The sequence below is a fragment of the Panthera tigris genome, chromosome A2, assembly GCF_018350195.1.
Source record: "Panthera tigris isolate Pti1 chromosome A2, P.tigris_Pti1_mat1.1, whole genome shotgun sequence".
NCBI classification, from domain to species: Eukaryota; Metazoa; Chordata; class Mammalia; order Carnivora; family Felidae; genus Panthera; species Panthera tigris.
The window spans coordinates 13424748-13443583 of record NC_056661.1 but is presented as its reverse complement, the minus strand read 5'-3'; the positions used below and the strand labels follow the sequence as shown (position 1 = coordinate 13443583).

General features: G+C 60.3%; 1 protein-coding gene across 4 annotated transcripts; it reads right to left on the bottom strand.

Moving 5' to 3' along the window:
• Positions 1–11350: 11350 nt before the first annotated feature.
• Positions 11351–18274, bottom strand: ARRDC2 (arrestin domain containing 2). Of its 4 annotated transcripts, none has more exons than XM_042978562.1 (8): positions 17514–18274; positions 14457–14523; positions 14061–14208; positions 13439–13541; positions 13085–13341; positions 12809–12971; positions 12380–12537; positions 11351–12134 (listed from the first exon to the last, which is right to left on the bottom strand). In XM_042978562.1, the coding sequence occupies exons 1-8, from the start codon at positions 18136–18138 to the stop codon at positions 12084–12086; spliced, it is 1572 nt and encodes a 523-aa protein (XP_042834496.1). In that variant the 5' UTR covers positions 18139–18274; the 3' UTR covers positions 11351–12083. The 4 variants fall into 4 exon arrangements, with proteins under 4 accessions (XP_042834496.1, XP_042834495.1, XP_042834497.1 ...); XM_042978561.1 differs by having other exon boundaries at positions 11351–12137; positions 17514–18273; XM_042978563.1 differs by lacking the exon at positions 17514–18274 and adding an exon at positions 14618–15509 and having other exon boundaries at positions 11351–12137.
• Positions 18275–18836: the final 562 nt, after the last annotated feature.

Here is an 18836-nt window from a genome sequence, read left to right as displayed (position 1 = left end):
TCTGCCGGCATCCCGATCTTGGACTTCCCAGCCTCCGGACTTGTGAGAAGTACCTGTCTGCTGTTTAAGCCCCCCATTCCGTGGTAGTTATTGTCGTAGGAGCCTGAATGAAGCTTTGCCACATCCCGGGGTCACCGGGAGCCCTCAACCAGTAGCTGCATCCTTCTGAGTCTCAGTCTCTCTGTCTGTAAAACGGGGATACTTCCAGAACCAGCCTGCTGGGGCTCTTGTGGCTGTTAAATCTCCCCGCCAGGACTCAGCGGGGCACTTTTAGGCCCTAGCAGCTCTTATTATTGTGATTGCTACTGTTGCCATCCCGGCTCTGGTTCTCAGTCCTGAGAGTTCCCAGCTGGGCGTCCCAGAACTCTTCTCTCTGCCTCCTGACTCCACCCAGCAGTGGCTTGTGGCCTCGTCTCGATCCTGCTGCTCTGTGCCCTGGGAAGTGGCTATGGCAATGTGGGCGAGGAGGGTGGACTGGGCCGGCAAGTAGCTCAGGAAATTCCAGGGCAGAGGCGGTGCTGGGCGCCGTTCACCTCACCTGCTCCTCCCCACCCCTCTGGCTGAGGATGTGCCCAGACTTTTGTCCTTCCCCCGCTGTGGGTGGTTGAGGGCATCACATCCTGCTCCACTCGCCGGGAGACCCCGACCATCTTAAACTTAGCCTTGACTATCTGCTGGAGCCTGCAAATTGTCAAAGGGAGCTGGGGGTGGCACGAAGCCAGCCCCCGAAATTACGTTCGCTCTCACCCCAGGACCTTTGCACAAGCTGTGCCCACTACCTAGGATTCTCTGTGCCATGTTTGGAATCTCTTCCTCCAGGTCCCCATAAAGTGTCACTCCCCCAGAAAGCCCCTCTGGGCCCTACTCAGGACCCTTTGGATCCTACTAGCACTGCATATCTCCCTTTGGCAGGTCTTGTCCAAGTTATAATTTTTGCGTTTATGCTGGTGACTGTATTTTTTTTTTTAATTTTTTTAATGTTTATTTATTTTTGAGACAGAGAGAGACAGAGTGTGAGCATGGGAGGGGCAGAGAGAGGGGGAGACACAGAAACTGAAGCGGGCTCCAGGCTCCGAGCCGTCAGCACGGAGCCCGACGCGGGGCTCGAACCCGCGAACCGCGAGATCATGACCTGAGCCGAAGTCGGAGGCTCAACCGACTGAGCCACCCAGGCGCCCCTGATGACTGTATTAATACCCATCTCCCTTGCTGATGGGGAGCCCTGGGCACGCATGGGTTCGAGCGCCTGGCATACAGTAAGTACTCAATAAAGAGTGATGGGATCAAACGTGGAGTTCAACAATTATTTATTGAATGTCTTCTTGTTTTCACCCAACAACTCTGCTGAGCCCTTCGGAGCATCTAGGTGCTGGGACACGCTATGAATGAAGAAATCCTCTCCTTCCCGTGGTGCAGATTCTTGTCACCCAGGCCCTGCTCCCCAGAGGCACATGATGCATTTATGAGCTAATCAGCAGACCTCACTTGGGCTCATCCCTGTGAGCTCCTGGGGGAGGTAGGGACAGTGAACGTCAGTCCGATGATGCATCAGGCCCTTTCTCTGTGCCCGGCCTGTGATCCCCTCAAGACCTTCACAACCTCCTATCAGGGAGACTTCATCATAGGAGAGGCATATTTGATAAACACCTTGTTTTCTTGTTTGTTTTGTGTGTGGGTTTTTTTTTTTTTTTTTTTTTAGCATAAGTATATTCCATGCAGCATTTGGGATATACTCCTACTAAAATGTATTGGCTGGTTGTCTGAAATTTTTTTTTTTTAATTTTTTTTTTTTTAACATTTATTCATTATTGAGAGACAGAGAGAGACAGAGCACGAGCAGAGGAGGGGCCGAGAGATGGGGAGACACAGAATCCGAAGCAGGCTCCAGGCTCCGAGCTGTCAGCCCAGAGCCCGACGCGGGGCTCGAACTCACAAACCCTGAGATCATGACCTGAGCCGGAGTCGGCCGCTTGACCGACGGAGCCACCCGGGCGCCCCTGAAATTCCATATTAACTGGGTATCCTGTATTTTATTTGGCAACCTTAATCCATCGCCCTGCCCATTTTACAGATAGAGAAGTGAAGGCTCAGATAAGCGAAGCAATGTGCGCAAGGTGGCGCAGCCAGGAATGAGCAGAGAGAGAGTGGCGGCCAGACCGCGGAACCTGATGCCCCGCAGGGCTGAATTCCTGCCCCCAAAGAGCAGGGATGAGCATGGGTGTCCTCAGCGAGCAAAAGCCTCGCCTCGCCTCGGCCACCAGCTCTCTCCTCATCCCCACTCCTGCTGCTGGAGGCAGCCGCAGGAACGGGTGGGGGGGGGGGTCCCCAGGACCTGGGCCCTCTGCAAACACCTGCAGAGGAGCCCCTCCCACCGGCCATCTGGGCTCTGGCATCCGGAAGCAGGTCAGCTGGTCCCCTGTAAACAGCCAGTCTCATGTCACTGTAAACAGCTGGTGTCTGGAGACATCGTCACAGCGCCCAAGCCTCAGTGTGACTGCCCTGTGACTCGATACCCGGCCGCCGGCCCCTGTCACTTGATACTTGGTAAACAGTGTTCTGAGAATGGGCAGGCGGCGCCCCGTTTGGTCCGCGTGGTGCTGGAGCCGGGGGTGGGGGGAGGTGGGGGATGGGGGGGGTGGGGGGGATGGGGGGGTGGGGGGGCTGGGTCCAACTTAAACTGGGTCCTGACACCCAGGGAGCCACCCTCACTTGCTCCGATCTAATGCTTCGTAAACATCAAGCGTGATACCTGTCGCCTGTCAGGGGTCAGACGCTGTTAAGCGTCTACCCTGCTCTAAAATGTCGTCGCTGGCGACCTGCAGTCCTTTAAGCGGAGCTCCAGTGTTTGTAAGACGACCACTCCCGATACTTTGTTGCCCACTGAAGGTCTCATCCAGGGGCCGGCAAACGATGTAGCTTTGGCCACGCCCTAGACGTGCCTTTTACGCTTTTGCAATGATTACAAACGTACCGAAGGAAGGTTTCCGGACACGCGACAACTATATGAAATTCCAAACCATGTAAATAAAGTTGTATTGGGACACTGCCCACGCCCCCCTCATTTGTGTATTGTTTATGGCTGCTTTCAAGGGAACGGCTGGCCAGGCTCCGAGCTGTCAGCGCGGAGCCCGACGCGGGGCTCGAACTCACGGACCGTGAGATCGTGACCTGAGCCCAAGTCGGTCGCCCAGCCGACGGAGCCACCCAGGCGCCCCTATGTTATTTTTTTTAAGTAGGTTTCAGGCCCAACATGGAGCCCAACGTGGGGCTTGAAGTCATGACCCTGAGGGGCGCCTGGGTGGCTCAGCGGGTTAAGCGGCGGACTCTTGATTTTGGCTTGGGCCACGGGCTCTCGGGGTTCATGAGGTCCGGCCCCGCGTCGGGCTCAGCGTGGAACAGGGAGCCTGCTGGGGATTCCCAATCTCTCTCCCTCTCTCTGCCCCTCCTCCGCTAATGCGAACGCCCTCTCTCAAAATAAATAAACACACTTTAAAGACAAAGCAAAACAGGGGCGCCTGGGTGGCTCAGTCGGTTAAGCATCCTACTTCGGCTCAGGTCATGATCTCACAGTCCGTGAGTTCGAGCCCCGCGTCGGGCTCTGGGCTGATGGCTCAGAGCCTGGAGCCTGCTTCCGATTCTGTGTCTCCCTCTCTCTCTGCCCCTCCCCCGCTCATGCTGTGTCTCGCTGTGTCTCTCTCTGTCTCAAAAATAAATAAATAAATGTTAAAAAAAAAATTAAAAATAAAAAAAAAGACAAAGCAAAACAAACTGACCCTGAGATCAAGACCTGAGCTGAGATCGAGAGTCGGACGCTCCAACGACTGAGCCACCCGGGTGCCCCATACTATGTGACTTTTTATAGCAAAAGTTTGTCCACCCCTGATCTAAGCGCTTGGGCAGCCTCTGTTCTCTACGCCGCTGTCAGTAGCCAACAAGCAACGGCGTTTACGTACCGTGCGGACTATGAGTTCATCGGTCCGCAATGTTCATATACCGTGCAAACGAGTCCCTTCCTTTGTACTCAGCCCGATGTGCTGACATGCTCAGTGCAGCAAATAGTTGGTCTCTGACAGCAGCTGAGAATCAAGGAAAGGAAGAGGAAGGGTTTTGCCATACGCGGGCTGGACCTTGAACTCCGAGCCTAAGAGCCGGACGTTCTCCCGTTCTCCCGCAGGTGAGGTGGAGCTCTGGCCACGTGGGGGGAGGGGTATGCTCTGCCTGGACACGGGGACGCCGCCTCTCCTTCCCTGGGATTTCCCATCTATGCTGTTGGCTGATACAGCCGGAATGAGGAAACTTCTAGGCCCAGTCTGGAAGGAAAGGGTGAGACACGATGCTGGGAAACTCTCCCATTTGGGGGAGGGGTGTTATGCCCCGCCCCCTCCTTTTGGAGGTCCCATTACAGAGGAGAGGTGGAGGATGGCCATGAAGCCACCGATATGTCGTAATTATGAATTGCCAGAGGCGGAAGGGAGGGGTTGAGAGAACGGCAGCTTTGGTCAGGGTGGCTGAGGGGCCTCTGAGGAGGGGACACTTGAACTTAGATCAAGGAGGAGAAGGCAGGGAGCGAGGGAAGGGCTCTCTGAGCAGAAGGAACAGTGCAAAGGCCCTGAGGTAGGCCTAAATCTGTGGTGTTAGAGGCTGCGGGGCGAGGCCACAGAGGGCCTGGTGGGCTTTGGGGGAGGGGGCGTGAGGGATGGGATCTGAGCCTTGTTTCGAAGCCCCCATGGCGGCCCTGGGGCTGGCACACTGAGACACCAGCGAGAAACCCCCATCACACGGCCTGGGCCTTGGAAAACCTCTGGTCCATCCTACAGACAGAGCAGACTGGCATTGAACTGCTGTGGGCCAAGGCCAGAAAGCCCACAGGCCTGGGGATCAGGTATGGCAAAGGAATCTGGGCCAACTCCAGAAAGTCAGCATGTGGGGAACATGGCCCTGTGTTCCTGGCGATGCCCCTCAGCATCCAGAGGGGATAGACATGGCCAGACACGAAATGCCCTCAGCCCATGGCGTCAGGACTGGCTTAGAAAAAAGGGGTATTTGAGATGGGGTTTTCTTATTATAATTTTTTTAACGTTTATTTCTTTTTGAGAGGAGGGGGTGCAGAGAGAGAGAGAGGGAGGCACAGAATCCGAAGCAGGCTCCGGGCTCCGAGCCGTCAGCCCAGAGCCCGACGCGGGGCCCTGACTCACGAACCGTGAGATCGTGACCTGAGCCGAAGTCGGATGCCCAACCCGCTGAGCCACCCAGGCGAGATGGGGTTTTGAAGGATGAGTAGAAGTTTGCCGGCAAGCGAAAAGCCTCTCAGGAACATGGCGTGAGGAGGCCCCAGTTTGGCCCCCTCTGGTCCCCGTGGCTGACTCCAGACCGTCACTGACCCTTAGGTGTTTCCCCCACTGGCTAGCTCCCGCCAGCACCCCCGGTCCCCACTGCGGATAGACACCAATGCCCGCCACCTAGACCCAGACTCACAAATGCACCCACCAGCCCGCGTTTGCTTCCCGTATTGGCCGACGTGTGCAAACCCACATTCAAGCACACGCACCATGGGCACGTGCTTCCGGGTAACTCCACGGACAAAGCTGACACGCAGACACGTGTGCACGCGTTGGTGGGCTTCACTCATCTCCAGGCCGCCTGCAAACACGCATGTGCGTGCACGGCCCCCCCCCCCCGCGTCCCCCCTCCCTCCCCCCCAGCACGCGTCATGAGGAGGCTCAGGAAGCACTGCTGGGGGGCTCCCTTGAGAGCCAGCTTCCTGTTTTCAAAGAGGCCAGGAACTGCTGAGGGAATGTGCTGGACGGCCCAGCCCCTCCTCCACTGGCTCAGCACACCCCATCCGGTCCCGCAGACCTGGTGTTGCTTCTGTGCCCGGTACTGACCCTGTCCTACCGCGAAGTCAGGTTCCAGATGACGAAACTGAGGCCCGGAGACGTGCCGTCACCATCCCAGGGTCGCACAGGAAGGCAGAGGCCCCCACCTGCCTCCCCTTGGAGGGCCATGCCCAGGACTGGGGGCTCACAGACCGGGAAACGGGAAGTGCCCCCTCCTGCCTGGGACCGCGGTGCTGTTCCCAGGCCCCCCGGGGCCACCCTGACCCGGCCCTGGGCTCTCTGGCCCCCTGAATCCCATTCTGCCATTCACTGCCCACGCATCTCACTCATCTGGGTCCCCAGACAAGGGCCACCTACACGACAAACGTTAGTGGAACGTCAGCTGCCAACAAGGCTGCCGGCAAAGAGGTGGTCTCACCCTTAGGGGGCTCGTGGGGGTGCCTAGGAGCAGATAAACACAGCCCAGCCGCGGCTGCCCTCTCTTGGAATGCCCTTCTCTACCTCCCTGGTGAACTCCTCTTCACCCATCAAAACCCCAACTCCAGTGGCCTCTCCTCCTGGGAGCCCTCCCGGGGCCCTCCAGGGAAGGGGTGTCTGTGGATTCCACCACAATGGCCTTGGAACTCTCTGTTCTGCCCCTCTTTATTATCACCTCCAGGCCTATCAGCAACTCTGGGAACCCCCCAAAGTCCCAGCACGATTGGCCCAGAGTCACATGCCTATTCCTGAACCAATCCCTGAGTCTGTGGTCACAAAAGGCTCCAATTGGCCAGACCTGGTCGTATGTCCACATCTGGAGCCATGAAGTGGACGAGGCTCCTTTTGTCCTCCGAAAGGAGAGCAGGAAGAGGGGACGCCCCCCCAAAACCTTTTACCAAGGACTTCGGGGTCCTCTGCCTGCCCCATCATGGCTGGAGGGGCTTGGGCAAGTCATTTGATCCCTGTGCCTCAGTTTCCCCACCTGGGAATCAGGCTCAGCAGAGTGGGGGTATTGGAGCCCCGGGAACCCATTGAGGCATGCCCCCTCCCCTCCGCCACCCCGCTCAGCAGGCCCCATTTGCCCCGTCCACCCCCCAATCCTTTATTGTTGTTTTCTGTAAGGCCCCCCCAACCCCCCGAAGGGGGTCCCTTTGGGCACTGATGGCTGCCAGCTGATTCACTGCTTCCTCCCGGGCCTCTCGCCCAGCCTGATGCTTTCTGGGGACTTTCCTGGCCTTCCTCGAACACCCGAAATAAGGTGGGGGAAGCGAGGGCAGAGGCATGTGTGTGGACAAGTCTGTGCACACCCTGGCGTGGGTTCAAATCCCATGTCTTGCACCCACCTGTGAGTCGGAGGACGCCCTACCCGCCTCCCTTGAGAACTGGGGGACTCTGTGCGGGAACAGCCTGCAAGCCCTCAACCGGAGCCGGGGGCGCCCGGCGTGGTCAATACTGTTGGACCTTACGTGTGTGTGCACGCAGGCTCACGTGGGTCTGTGTCCGTGGAGGTCTAGGCTGTGTGTGCCCGAGTTCACTGGCCCATTTCTGGGTCCCTGTGTGTGTGTGTGTGCATGCGTCTCTGCGTGTGTGTGTGTGTGTGTGTGTGTAAGATAGCTGCCCCCGCATGGAGCCCAGTGGGTCTAAAAAACAGACAGACTCAGCCCCTCACTGGAAAAGGTGCATCTGGGGGAGGGAAGTCGCCAGGAGCAGCTGGGAGGGCAGAGATATTGCTGGTGTGCGGGGGGGCGCAGGGGGCCCCAAGGTCAGGAGGAGGCAGGGTCTGGGGTAGGTCAGCCAGGTTGAAGGGACGGGAGCTGTGTGTGGGCGCCTGGGTGGCTAAGCTAGAGCTGAACTTTGGGATGAAATGGCAACAATTCCGAAGCATTCATTGAGCACCTAGTGTGTGCCCGGGAGGGCTCTGGGGTAACAGACACCACACCAACGAACGAGTAAATATATAACTTTGAGGAAGGGGGAAGATCAGGAAGCGAAAGGCATCAGGACAGGAGTCAGGGAATTGAGGGGTGTTCTGACCCAGAGACAGGGAGGGCATCCTGAGGCAGTGACTTGTGATCTGAAGCCTGCTGGGGAGAAGGTCCTGGGCATATCCGGGGAGAGGGAACTCCAGGGGGAAGGCACAGCAGGTGCGAAGCCCCTGAGGTAGGGATGAGCTGGCAGAGGGGCCCCATTCATGAAGATCTAAGTCCCAAGCAAGGAGGGGAGGCCTCAGGGGGCAGCACTGGTGGGGAGCAAGGCCACCAGGACGGGCTGTCCTGTAACTGGAGCCCGACAGGAACCCTCCACCCCCACCCCACCCACCCCCAGTGCTCCCTGCTCGGGACAGAATGTGCTGGGAGGAGAGGCCAGAGGCGGCTGTGCCTGGTGGCTGCAGCTAGGCAGCTGGAGGGTTCCTGAACAGCGGCCCAGCTGGGACCCCTGCCAGCGAGGGTGGAAAACAAGCAGAGGGCGCCCTGCCTGTCACCCCCAGGGCCCCAGGGGCCTGGCCAAGCCAGGAAAGGAGACAGAGATGGTGAAAGAATCAGAGACTGAGACAGAGAGATGGTAAACAAGAGAGACGGTGAGTGAAAGACAGAGAGAGAGAGAGAGAGAGAGAGAGAGAGAGAGAGAGATGCAGAGATGGTGAGCCAGACAGGGGGAAACAGAGACAATGACAGACTGAAACAGAGAGACAGTGAGAGACTCAGAGACTGAGACAGAGAGATGGTGACCATAAGAGATGGCGAGCCAGGGACAAGAGACAGCAAGTGATAGGAGTGAGAGAAACAGAGATGCAGAGACGGTGAACCAGAGACAGAGAGGGGGTGGGGGTGGGGGACAAAGACAAGAGACTTACAGAAAGTGAGCAAAAGAGACAAGTGAAAAAACATGGGAGAGGCAGAGAGAGGCAGAGGCCCTCAAAGCTTCAAATAAATGAGTATCTAAATCAAAATTTCAGAGAGGGATGAGGGCTATGAAGGCAATAGGACAGGGAGATGGGACAGGGAGTAACAGGGAGTGTCACCTTTAACCAACAGGTTGGGGCGTTCTTGGAAAAATGAGGTTAGGAGGTGAAGAAGAGCCAGTCACAGAGAAGAAGAGCCTTTCAGCAGAGGGAACCACATGTGCAAAGGTCCTGAGGTGGAAACCAGCTTGGATTATGTGAATAGCAGTCAGGGATCCGGGGGGGCTGGAAGGAGGGGTGGGTGAGAGGGGCCTAGGGAAGGGTGGGATTTTATCTCGGCCACCCTCCTCTATGCCTTATGGGCCTCACTCTGTGTTCAGGGGGTTCCCTGAATTCTGGACGACCCAAGCCAGCTCCATTCTGATTTTCATTTATCTGAACCGGATAATCCACCTCTTAAGGGATCAGGTTCCGGCCAGTTGCAGACGCAGAAGTCCCCGGGACGCGCGATGGCTTGCCCTCCCCAGGCTGCCAGGGGAAACTTTTGTAAAACTGTACCAGTGTCTCCTATTGTAACAAACACCTTACTCTTCTGTTTGGGGACAGAGTTCTGGAGACTGGGATCTTGTGTCTTGCACACCAGGGCGACAGGGAGCTCACCCCCTCCTGAGGCTATTTTGGAGGTCTGGGTGACCTGGTCTGTGCTGTGGGTACATCTCCCCTCTGCTGGGCCCAAAGGAACCCCAAATCTGACGCATTCAAAGCTGGATGCCAGGTCAGCTGCCGAGGGCAGACGCCGCTGGACAGGGAGGGCTGGGCAAAACCCGGGGCCGGAAGTCGGTGGGGATCAGGACCCAAATTCACACCACGGGTGGGAGACAACTGAGGCTGTGGCAGGGAGGTGTCCCAAGAGTCTCGGGTGAGGAAACTGGCTCAGAGCCACGTGACTTGCCCTTGCCCGTAGGTCACTCTGAAAGCTAAGCCTGAACCCATACCTGCCAGGGTCCAGCCCCTGGGTGCCCTCGTCCTCCTCCCTGTTCCTCAGCCCTGCCAATGGTCACCCCAGACTGCCAGTTAATTCTCACTGCCTGGGGCAAATGGGTGAACACAGCCGGGACTATTAAAACGGGGTTCTAATTGGGCCCAGCCCTGTGGGGGCGGGGCCTCGGGCCAGGGGCGGGGCCTGAGCGCCGGCTCCGCTGGGAGCCCCTCCAGGAGCCGACCCGTGAGCCTGGCGGTTCCGAGTGGGGACTCCGGACCCTGCACGAGTCACCTCACTCCGTTGGACTCCCTTTCCCTACCCGCAGCTCCAGAAGAATGACAACCTCCATGCCAACAAATCCTTGCACACGCATGCCCATAGCAGCCCTGTTCGCCGTTGCTAAAAGGTGGAAACGGCCCAAATGTCTATCGAGGGGTGAAGGGAGAATCCAAATGTAGCCCATCCACGCTACAGAATATTATTTGGCCACAAAAAGTTACGAAACGTTGACACACGCTGCCACGTGGGTGAAAACGTGGACGTTTATGCTGAGTGCAAGCCAGGCCGGAGAGGCCACAGGAGCATGATCCCATCTACGTGAAATGCCCAGAACAGGAAAATCCACAGAGGCAGGAAGCAGATGAGTGGGTGCCAGGAGTGAGGGAGGGGGGTGGGTGGGGGTGACTGCTAACAGGGGCGGGGTCTCCTTTGGGGAGGTGATGGGTGCACACCGCTCGTGTGAATGCACAAAACGCTACCAAACTGTATGCTTTAAAGGGGTTCATTTCATGGCATAGAAGTTTCATCTGAATAAAAACAAAAGCGGTTCAAACTCAAGCAAGATCCAACTGTCCCGGGGCGCCCCTGCCCGGCCAGCTTTTTTCCTCTCTGAGGCCTCTGTCTGCCTTCCCCCATTCAAGTTCCTAGCCTCTGTGACTGTGCTAGGGAAGGGGCATGGGGTCCAGCTCCAACCTGAGCTCAGCCTCCCTTTGTGTCCCTGGGCCTCAGTTTCTCCTTCCGGACAAGGGGCCCCTCCGCCCTCCTCGGCCTGGAATTCGACCCTTGAGATCCTGACGCAAGATGGAGGTCATGGCCACTTGGCAGCTGGGTGAAATAAACCAGTAAGCCCAGTCTCGTTCCCCACGCTTTTATTTTTAAAAAAAAAAAATCTGTAAAAAAGAGAACAATTTAAGGCTTATCAAAAATGATGAGTCCCAGGCGGGGGCCCCGCCCCCAGCTACGGCTGAGACTCTCCAACTGGGGGCTTGTCCAGCTGCCCCCTCACACTTTGTCCCTCCAGGATACAGGAGGGCTCCAGAGGCTCGCTGGTCCTCCTGTGTTACCCCAGGCTGACCTCTGACCCCAAGGTCTGGCTTAATATTCTGAACCGGGTTTCCCTGGTCATACAATACCCAGGCAAGTCGCATGTCCTGGAGTACTGGAGGAGCCCCAGGCAGGCCCAGCCTAGGCCAGGAATCTCTCTCTGGCTTTCAAAGGCTGGAGGGGGGCCGGGGTGGCTCAGTCGGTTAAGCGTTCGTTCAGCCCTTGATCTCTGCTCAGGTCATGACCTCACGATCCGTGGGTTCAAGCCCCGAGCTGGGCTCTGCGCTGTCGGCATGGAGCCCGCTAGGGATTCTCTGTCCTCTCCCTCTCTCTCTGCCCCTCCCCTGCTCGTGCGCTCTCTCAAAATAAATAAATACTTTTAAAAGACAAACAAAACAAAGGCTGGAGCAGTGGACTCCTGCCACCCATAAGCCCCACGGAGCTCCAATGACCCGCTTCCCTGAATGCCTCACTCCTGGGCCCTCTCGCCTGCCGGCCCTTGCCGTGTGGCCTCAATGGAGGCACTCGCTTTCTGAGCCCCAGTTCTGAGAGGAAGGGGGTGATCGCCGAACATCGCTCAGCTCTGACCTTCTCCGACTTCTTCCTCCTCTCGCTTGTCTGCCTGCTGGGCCGCTATTCACACGCCACCGCCTCAGCCGGGACGCCCTCTGCTCCGGGAAGCCCTCTCTGCTCCCGTCTGGACCCTCCCGGTCCTGGAGCTCTTCCTCTGGTCCCACGGGACCGGAAGCGTTTACGTCTGGCGACGTCTCTCCCAGACCAGAGGCTCCCGGGGGACCCGAGCCCTGTCCACAGGCCGGCGTGGACAAGACGGGATCCGACAGGCGGCATCTGATGCCTCGCGAGGGCCAGTCCACGTCAGTCAGGTTCCAGACTCTTCCCCCGTCCTGGGTTCTGTCGGAAAGCCCTGCCCTGTTCCGAGCCGCGGATTCCCCAACTTCGGCGCAGTCCGGTCGGGCCGCTCTCGATCCAGCCGTTCCCCATGTCCACGGAGGCCGGAAGCCTGTGTGTACCCGCATCCCTCGAGGTATTCACTTGCCCCTCAGCAGGTCATGGAGCGTGGCCTCATGGCCTCTGAGGGTGGGTTCGGATCCTCCTGACAGAAAGAACCCGGTCAACTACCACGGCGGGGCTCCAGAGGCTCGGAAACCCCCTCTCCCGCCCTGCTCGTCTCCGACTCCCGCATTCAGCCAGGAAGCGACACGCGGTGCGGGCTGGGGCGCAAGGGGGGCTCGGGCCCTGAACGAATGCATGCCATTCACATTTAAAACTCATCCGAGTCCCACCCCCACCCGGGCTCCCAGGGCCTGGAGAGGCTTCTCGGACCCCCAAGCTCACCTCGGAGTACAGGGGTGGGGGGCGGTAGCGGAATTCCTGGATATAGGCGAAGAAGGGGCCTTCAAGGTTCACGTCAGCGTCCTGCAGCGGTGGAAAGGGACTCTGCCCCGCGGCCGCCACCTCCCCACCTGCCACCACCTCTGAGTACTCGGGAGGAGCTGCAAGTGAGAGACAGGGTGGGTGAGGCCGGTAGGAAAGGGAGCCCCAGAATCGGGGACAACGGCCAGGAGCCGGCGTGCGCCAATTCTGGGGCTGCCGGGCGGTGTGCCCTCAGGATGAGATTCTGCGGGGGGATCTGGGGCCACCGACGCGATCGTTACTGTGTACTTTTACAGACGTGGCCACTGAGGCCGGGGGAGGTGGGGAGGGTCAGCCTGGCGCCCGCCTCTCCGCCCCCCTAGCCCCCGGACAGCGGGATGGGAAGCTCACCCTCAGGTCGCTCTGGCAGGGCCCCCAGCCCCCAGTCCAGCAGGAAGCTGGCACGGCTGCCCACGCTGGACGAGCGGCTGCCGAAAGGGTGCAGGGGGATGGTGCCGATGACCAGCGGCAGCTCCAGGAGCAACTTGGAGGTGCCAGGGATGTCCACGCAGACCTGGAGGGACAGACCGTGAGGGAGGGCCCCCGGGCAGCCTCGGGGGAACCCCAGTCTGGAGAACAGAGCAGATATAGCCGCCTCTGCCTCCTAGGACCGACGGGACACTCTACCTTGAGGGAATAGTCCACGTGTAGCACCCGGCAGTGCAGGATGGAAGGACCCACGGGGGGGATCCGCAGCGCCCGGCCCTGCCACAGCGCCCGCCGCCCGGGGCCCACGGGCTCGCCCGAGAGACTGGCCACCACTGCTCGCTTCTGCTTGCGGGCACCTCGGGCCATGAAGGTCTGCGTCTGGACCACTGCTGCCCGAGGCAGCACTGGTCGCGTGCAGCCGTTGTCGATCTCGGCGAAGACGGGGATTACCTCACCTGCAGTGGGGAGCAGGGGAGGGGGGGTGGCCTCAGTTTCCCCGTCTGCAGCTCTGACGTCGGCCCTCTTCCCCAACCAGCTCCGCTCGCCTGGTACCTGGCGTATAGCCCTTTCGGTCAATCTTGGCCGAGAGGGAGACAAGGCCACGACTGCTGTACCAGGATCGGGCGACTTTCTCCAGAGCTCCCGCCTGAGGGGCCTGGTGGGGCAGAGGAGAGGGACAGGAACAGGTCACTTTGTGCAAACCCCAGGCCCCGCCCCAAGAGCTTCCCGACCACCCCCAGCAGAGGGGGGATTGGGGGCAGCGTTCCTGGGTTCTTCATAACCACCTGTAACAGACAGCCGCAGATAAAACCCATCTCAGAAGGCTGAAGATGCGATGAACGAGCTAATCGCTTAGTATACAATCAGTGCTCAGAAAACCATGATCATCGCAAGTCCTGGCGGTCCCCATTTCACAGATGGAACCCTCTGAGGCTCAGAGAGGGTGAGATACTTGTCTAGAGCCACACAGATTATTGGTGCAGGTGGGATCTGCACCCAGCTCCACTGGACTCCAAAGGCATTCCCATGCCTGCCTCCCTTCCTGCCAGGGCCCAGCAGTGATTTCCCACTTTGTGAAGGAAGTGAAGGGGGTGAGGAGCCCGTCGGGGTCACCCAGCAGCCAGGCCCCCACCTGCAACGCTCCCATCCCACCTCCCCTGGAACAGCCGCTCACCAGCAGGGCAGGCGTGTTGATGTCCACGGGCTCTATGACAGTAAATACCTTCCTTGCCCGGCGGGCAGGGACCCAGGGCCGGTGCAGGGTGGCCTTGATGCAGTATCGGACACTGCCATGTTTACCCTCGAATGACGTCACCAGGGTCCTGGGGGAGGGGGGAGGGGGAGGGAAGGGACTTCAGGGGGCGAGATACAAGAGGGGGGGTGGCCCCAGAGACTTAGGATGAGAGGCAGAGACGCGGAGGATCCTCCCCCAGGGGAGCAGTGCTGGGGTGCTGGGGTTTCGAGGGTCCCCAGATACAGAGCAATGGAGCCCTAAACCTGAAAGCAGCAGCAGGCTTAGGGATTCCCCTGCAATCCTGCGCCCCTGCGCCCCAGACACCGTAAGACTTACGGAGGCAGCTGGAAGCTGAACGGGAACTCGTGGCGCCCGGGAGGCAGCGTCGTGGTCTCTCCGGTGTCTGCAAACAGAAGCCAGAAGGGGAGGCTCAGCGGCCGCGCCAGGTTCCAGGAGCGCGCGGCACGTGCGCCGCGTTGGGGGTCGCCGGCCGGTACCTGGCGCGAGTAGCGTGGCACGGTGGCTCACGACCTCCACACGCTCGCTGTAGCTCTGCGTGTACGCGGTGCTCGAGCCGGCGCTGCGCGACTCGGTCCAGTGCACGTGGGCGCGGCCCCGGGCGCGCAGCTTCAGGGAGCCCACGCGCGCCGGGCCCGCCAGCTCCAGCAGCACTCGGCCGGCAACAGCCTGGCCGCCGCTGAACACCGGCTCGGCGCCCGCGCTCGCGCCATCCAGCTGCACCACGAACGCCTTCACCTTGTCGAACAGCATCGCGGCCGGGATGCGAACCCGCGACGCACACACCCTGGCCTCGAACCCGCGACGCGGCGGCACGGCGGCGCGAGGCGCCGAGGCTACAGCTTCAGAACACGAACCGGCCCAACGTGCGCAGGCGCACTTGCGGACCAGGCCAGAAATTCCTGTGCGCCCGGCGCCGGCGCTGCCTTTATACGGCGGGCGGGGCGGGGCGGGGCGAGACACAGGCCCCACCCCCACAAAGGACCACACCAATGGCGCGGCGAGGGGCGTGGCTCCTCCCAGGCGTGGAGCAAAACCTCAAACGCCCCAGCTGCCTGCCCTCTACCCTCGGTGAAACTGAAGCATGGGGGCCAGAGCCGGTCTCTCGAAGACCCCGGGGGTAAAGAGGGGAAACAGGGCCGGAAGCGGGTCCCGGGCTTGAAGTTACCCAGCAAGAGCATTCTGGCACTAGGTTTAATCATCAACTGGCCACCACTTTCAGATATGACTCGAGACACGTCCAGCCCCGAGCTAGAGGGGTGTGGGATGGGCTGGACCCAATCGGGGCCTTGAGTGCCCAGGACTACCCTGGGCCTCAGTTTCCCCTCTAAGTGATGGCGGAAGGAGGAGGAAGTGCGTGGGGCCCCCCTCTTCTGATTAGAATCCCGCTTAGCTGGGTGACCCCGGGCTAGTGACAATCTCTTAAAACCTAAGTTTCCATGTTTGTAGAGCTGGCAGAAAATCAGTCCTGACCTCAGAATGTCGGGCCTTGAATCACTGTGTAGCCCATGCTCGACCTCTCCCAGAGCCTTGCTCCTACGTCATCAACCCACTCCCCACAAGCCGCCACTCTGTCGCGCCTCGGCGCTTTTGCCCAGGCTGTTCCCATCTCTCGATGTTCCTGTCCCAATTTGCAGCCCCCAGCAAACTCCTACAAACCCCCTAGGCGTCCTTGTGCCCACACCTGGCAGCCCCCCCCCCGCCCCTCACCCGGGCCCCAGTCCCCTCCCAGACAGCCGAGTGGAAGGGACGTCCCAGGAACCCCTAGGGTCAGGGCTGCGGTGTGCCCTCGAGACGGTAGGACTCCTCTCTGGACCTCAGTTTCCTCAGAGAAGAACCTCCAGGGGAGTTTCTAAGGCAGTTTCCTCTTGGCGGTCTGCAGGGCACCGGCGCCCTCTGCTGGCAGCGAGATGCGCAGCTGCTCGAACCTACCCACTACCCTGGAGGCCACCTTTTGAGGGGCCCTCAGACGACCCTGGGACCACCCCTGAGGCCTCGGAAGCCCCAGTGGGAGGAAATCATAACCGGACACGGTAACCTGCAGTCAGAGTGGCCACAGGAGCATTGGGGTCAGAACAGTACGTAAGGGAGGGGCAGAGGCGGTAGACGCAGTGATCAGCTTGGGGGTCTGCACGGAAGAGGGGACTCTGAGACCAAAATGAAGGGCTAGTACCCCCCACCCCACCCCCCGCCCCACCAGGGCCAAGTGGAGCCCTGCAGGCTATAAGCCCAGGAGGAGATGGGGGATGAGGTGAGTCCATTTCACAGATGGGTCCCCAGAGGCCCAGAGAAGGGCAGGGCCTCACCTAAGGCTACCCAGCAGTTCTGCAAGCTTCACCCCTGCAGTGTCTTAATGAAGCAGCTGGTGAGTGGAACCAGGGGTGAGACTAGCCCCAACTTCCCTTGAACCTCAGGGGAAGGGAAGTGCCTGGGGGGGGGGGGGCGGGGCGGGGCCTTCAGGTCTGGGTTTCCACAGCTAGTAAGGGGAGAGCCTGCATCTGGGGTGTTGAGACAAGACTGAAAGGCTGTGGGCAAAGCATCTGCTTGGAAAAAAGGGGGCCATGGGTGGGAAGCCAGGTCTGAGCGGCCTCTTTCCTCTGCCCATTATACAGAAGAGTATAGTGAAGTCTGGCTTAGCCGAAGGGGTTTGGCGGACCCAGGAAGCCAACATCCTCCACAGCAAACATAGCTCACTGCTGAGGCTCGCCCCTGGCCTGCTCCTGACTCTCTGTGTTGGCCTAAATGTGGGGGGCTGAGGTTCAGAGCTGGAAGTCTTCCCAGCCCGATCTGTCCCCACCCCAGGTCTCCTCTCTCTTTGGGATGCAAACCTACCTGCAGCTATCACCAGAACTCCCAACCCGGGTTAGAACTGGTTCCCGCAAACACTGGGGGTAAACTGAGGGCGCGGGAGATGGGGGTCTTCTTTGGGAAATCAGGGACCCAAATCTGGAGTTAAAAGGAGATCCGGGGGTCCAGAGAGAAGGATGTCCCGACTCCACCCAGGGGTTCTCCAAACTCTGGATGGGGGCGGGGGGGGGGGGCGGGGAGGGTCCCGCGCATAGCCTTTAGGTGGAGGGTTTTCCCAGCTCTGTCAAGGGGGGGGGGGGGTGTGCCCAGACACCCCCTGTAAACGGGGGGTGTCTCTTTCCTGGGAAAGAGGATTTGGGAGGGGGGTAGGTGGGTAGGTGTCCTGTGGGAGGGTCAAGACCCTGGGGAGGAGGTCCCCACTACTTAAGAAAGGTCACTCGACCACACAGCCTCTAAACTGAAACTCTCCCCGCACTGGAGTAGAGCACCCAGATCTGGGGCGAGGGTCCCAGGGGATCCCAGCTGGGAGTGGGGACGTGGGGGGGGGGGGGGGGCTGAGAGGCTCACCTCGGAGCAGCAGCTGCCGCCGCCGCAGGTACGTCTCGGCAGCAGCGTAGTCGCTGGAAACCGCGTTGACACCCACGCTTCGGCCCTCGAGCCAGTGCGTCGCCGCCCCGCCGCGTGCCGCCACCTCCAGCGCTCTCACCCGCAGAGGCGCCGCCGCCTCCAGCAGCACCCGGCCGCACAGCCGCTCCCCGCCGCGGTACGCGCCGCCGGGGCCCCGGGCCAGCTCCAGCGCGAAGCTTCGCACGCCCCCAGGGCGCATGGCGCAGACCCGGGCGCACGGCGGGGACGCGGCACCCCGCTGGGAGGACGGCCCCCGCGCCCAGCGACCGGGGTGCGCCCGAGCTTCCTCCGGCTTCCGCGAACTCGTGCGGGCGCCCCGGGTCCCCCCACCCCCGGCGGGCGCGTCGGCCGCCGACTTCCTGGTCCTCCGCGGCCGCCCCCGTGACGCGCCAGGGGCCGCCGGGGACGTGCCGCCCGCGTGCCCGCGCTGTTGACTTTGCCACCCCCCCCCGGCGCGGGGCGGGCCCTGTTTTTGCAGGGTCGGCGCCGTTGAGTCAGAGGCGGGCGGGGGCGGATGTGGCTGGCCCGGAGCGGAGGCAGACACCGGGCTATCTTGTGGTTTCATCTGGCCCCTACCCGGCACCTTTGGCCCCGGGCACCGACCCAGCCTCCCACTCTGGTCTCCGTGCCACCTCCTGACTTTTCTCCAAACCCCCCGAGCTCAGGTCTTGCCTCTTGGCCTTTGCACTGACTAGTCCCCTACTAGGAACGCCCTTCCCCAGATGGGCTCTCCCAACTCCCCCCCCCCACCCCCCACCCCGCAACCTCCGCCCCGCCCATGCCCAAATGTCACTTCCTCAGAGTCCCCTAGTCATACTCTGCCTTGTTGATTTCTTTATGGCTCTGGTCTCTGTCTGAGTGCTGTTTACCGTGCCTCCTCCCTCCGACCAGGTGATCTCCAAAGCTGGGCACTGTGCCCTATTCTCCTTAGCCCATCTTACAGAGAGGGAAACTGAGGCCCCCACAGGAGGGCAGCCTCTGCCCGGTAGCACCCAGCCCTGGTAGTCAGGACTCCCAACTCCGGTCTGGAGCCCATGGGCACGTCCCCACTCTTCTCGATCTTGTACCCACGTTATCTCCTGAGCCAGGTTGCTGAGCTCTTTATCAGAGGCTGCCAGAACCTGAGGCTCTCAGCTGGGCCAGGACTAGCCTCCCAGGGGCCAGGCCACCATCTCCCTGCTATACCCAGAGCCCAGCAGCTGCCAAGTGCCTGCCATCCCTGCCTCACCACAGCACACTGAGCCCAAGGCCTGGAGGGACCTT

Bases quoted from the DNA above. Each gene is read 5' to 3' on its own strand.
- ARRDC2 (XM_042978561.1), bottom strand. From the start codon at position 18,138: ATGAAACCACAAGATAGCCCGGTGTCTGCCTCCGCTCCGGGCCAGCCA. The intron at 14,209-14,456 runs GTAAGTCTTACG...CCCCTCCCCCAG, and splicing joins TTCAGCTTCCAGCTGCCTCC to GACCCTGGTGACGTCATTCG. The intron at 13,542-14,060 runs GTGAGCGGCTGT...CTGCCCCACCAG, and splicing joins TCAACACGCCTGCCCTGCTG to GCCCCTCAGGCGGGAGCTCT.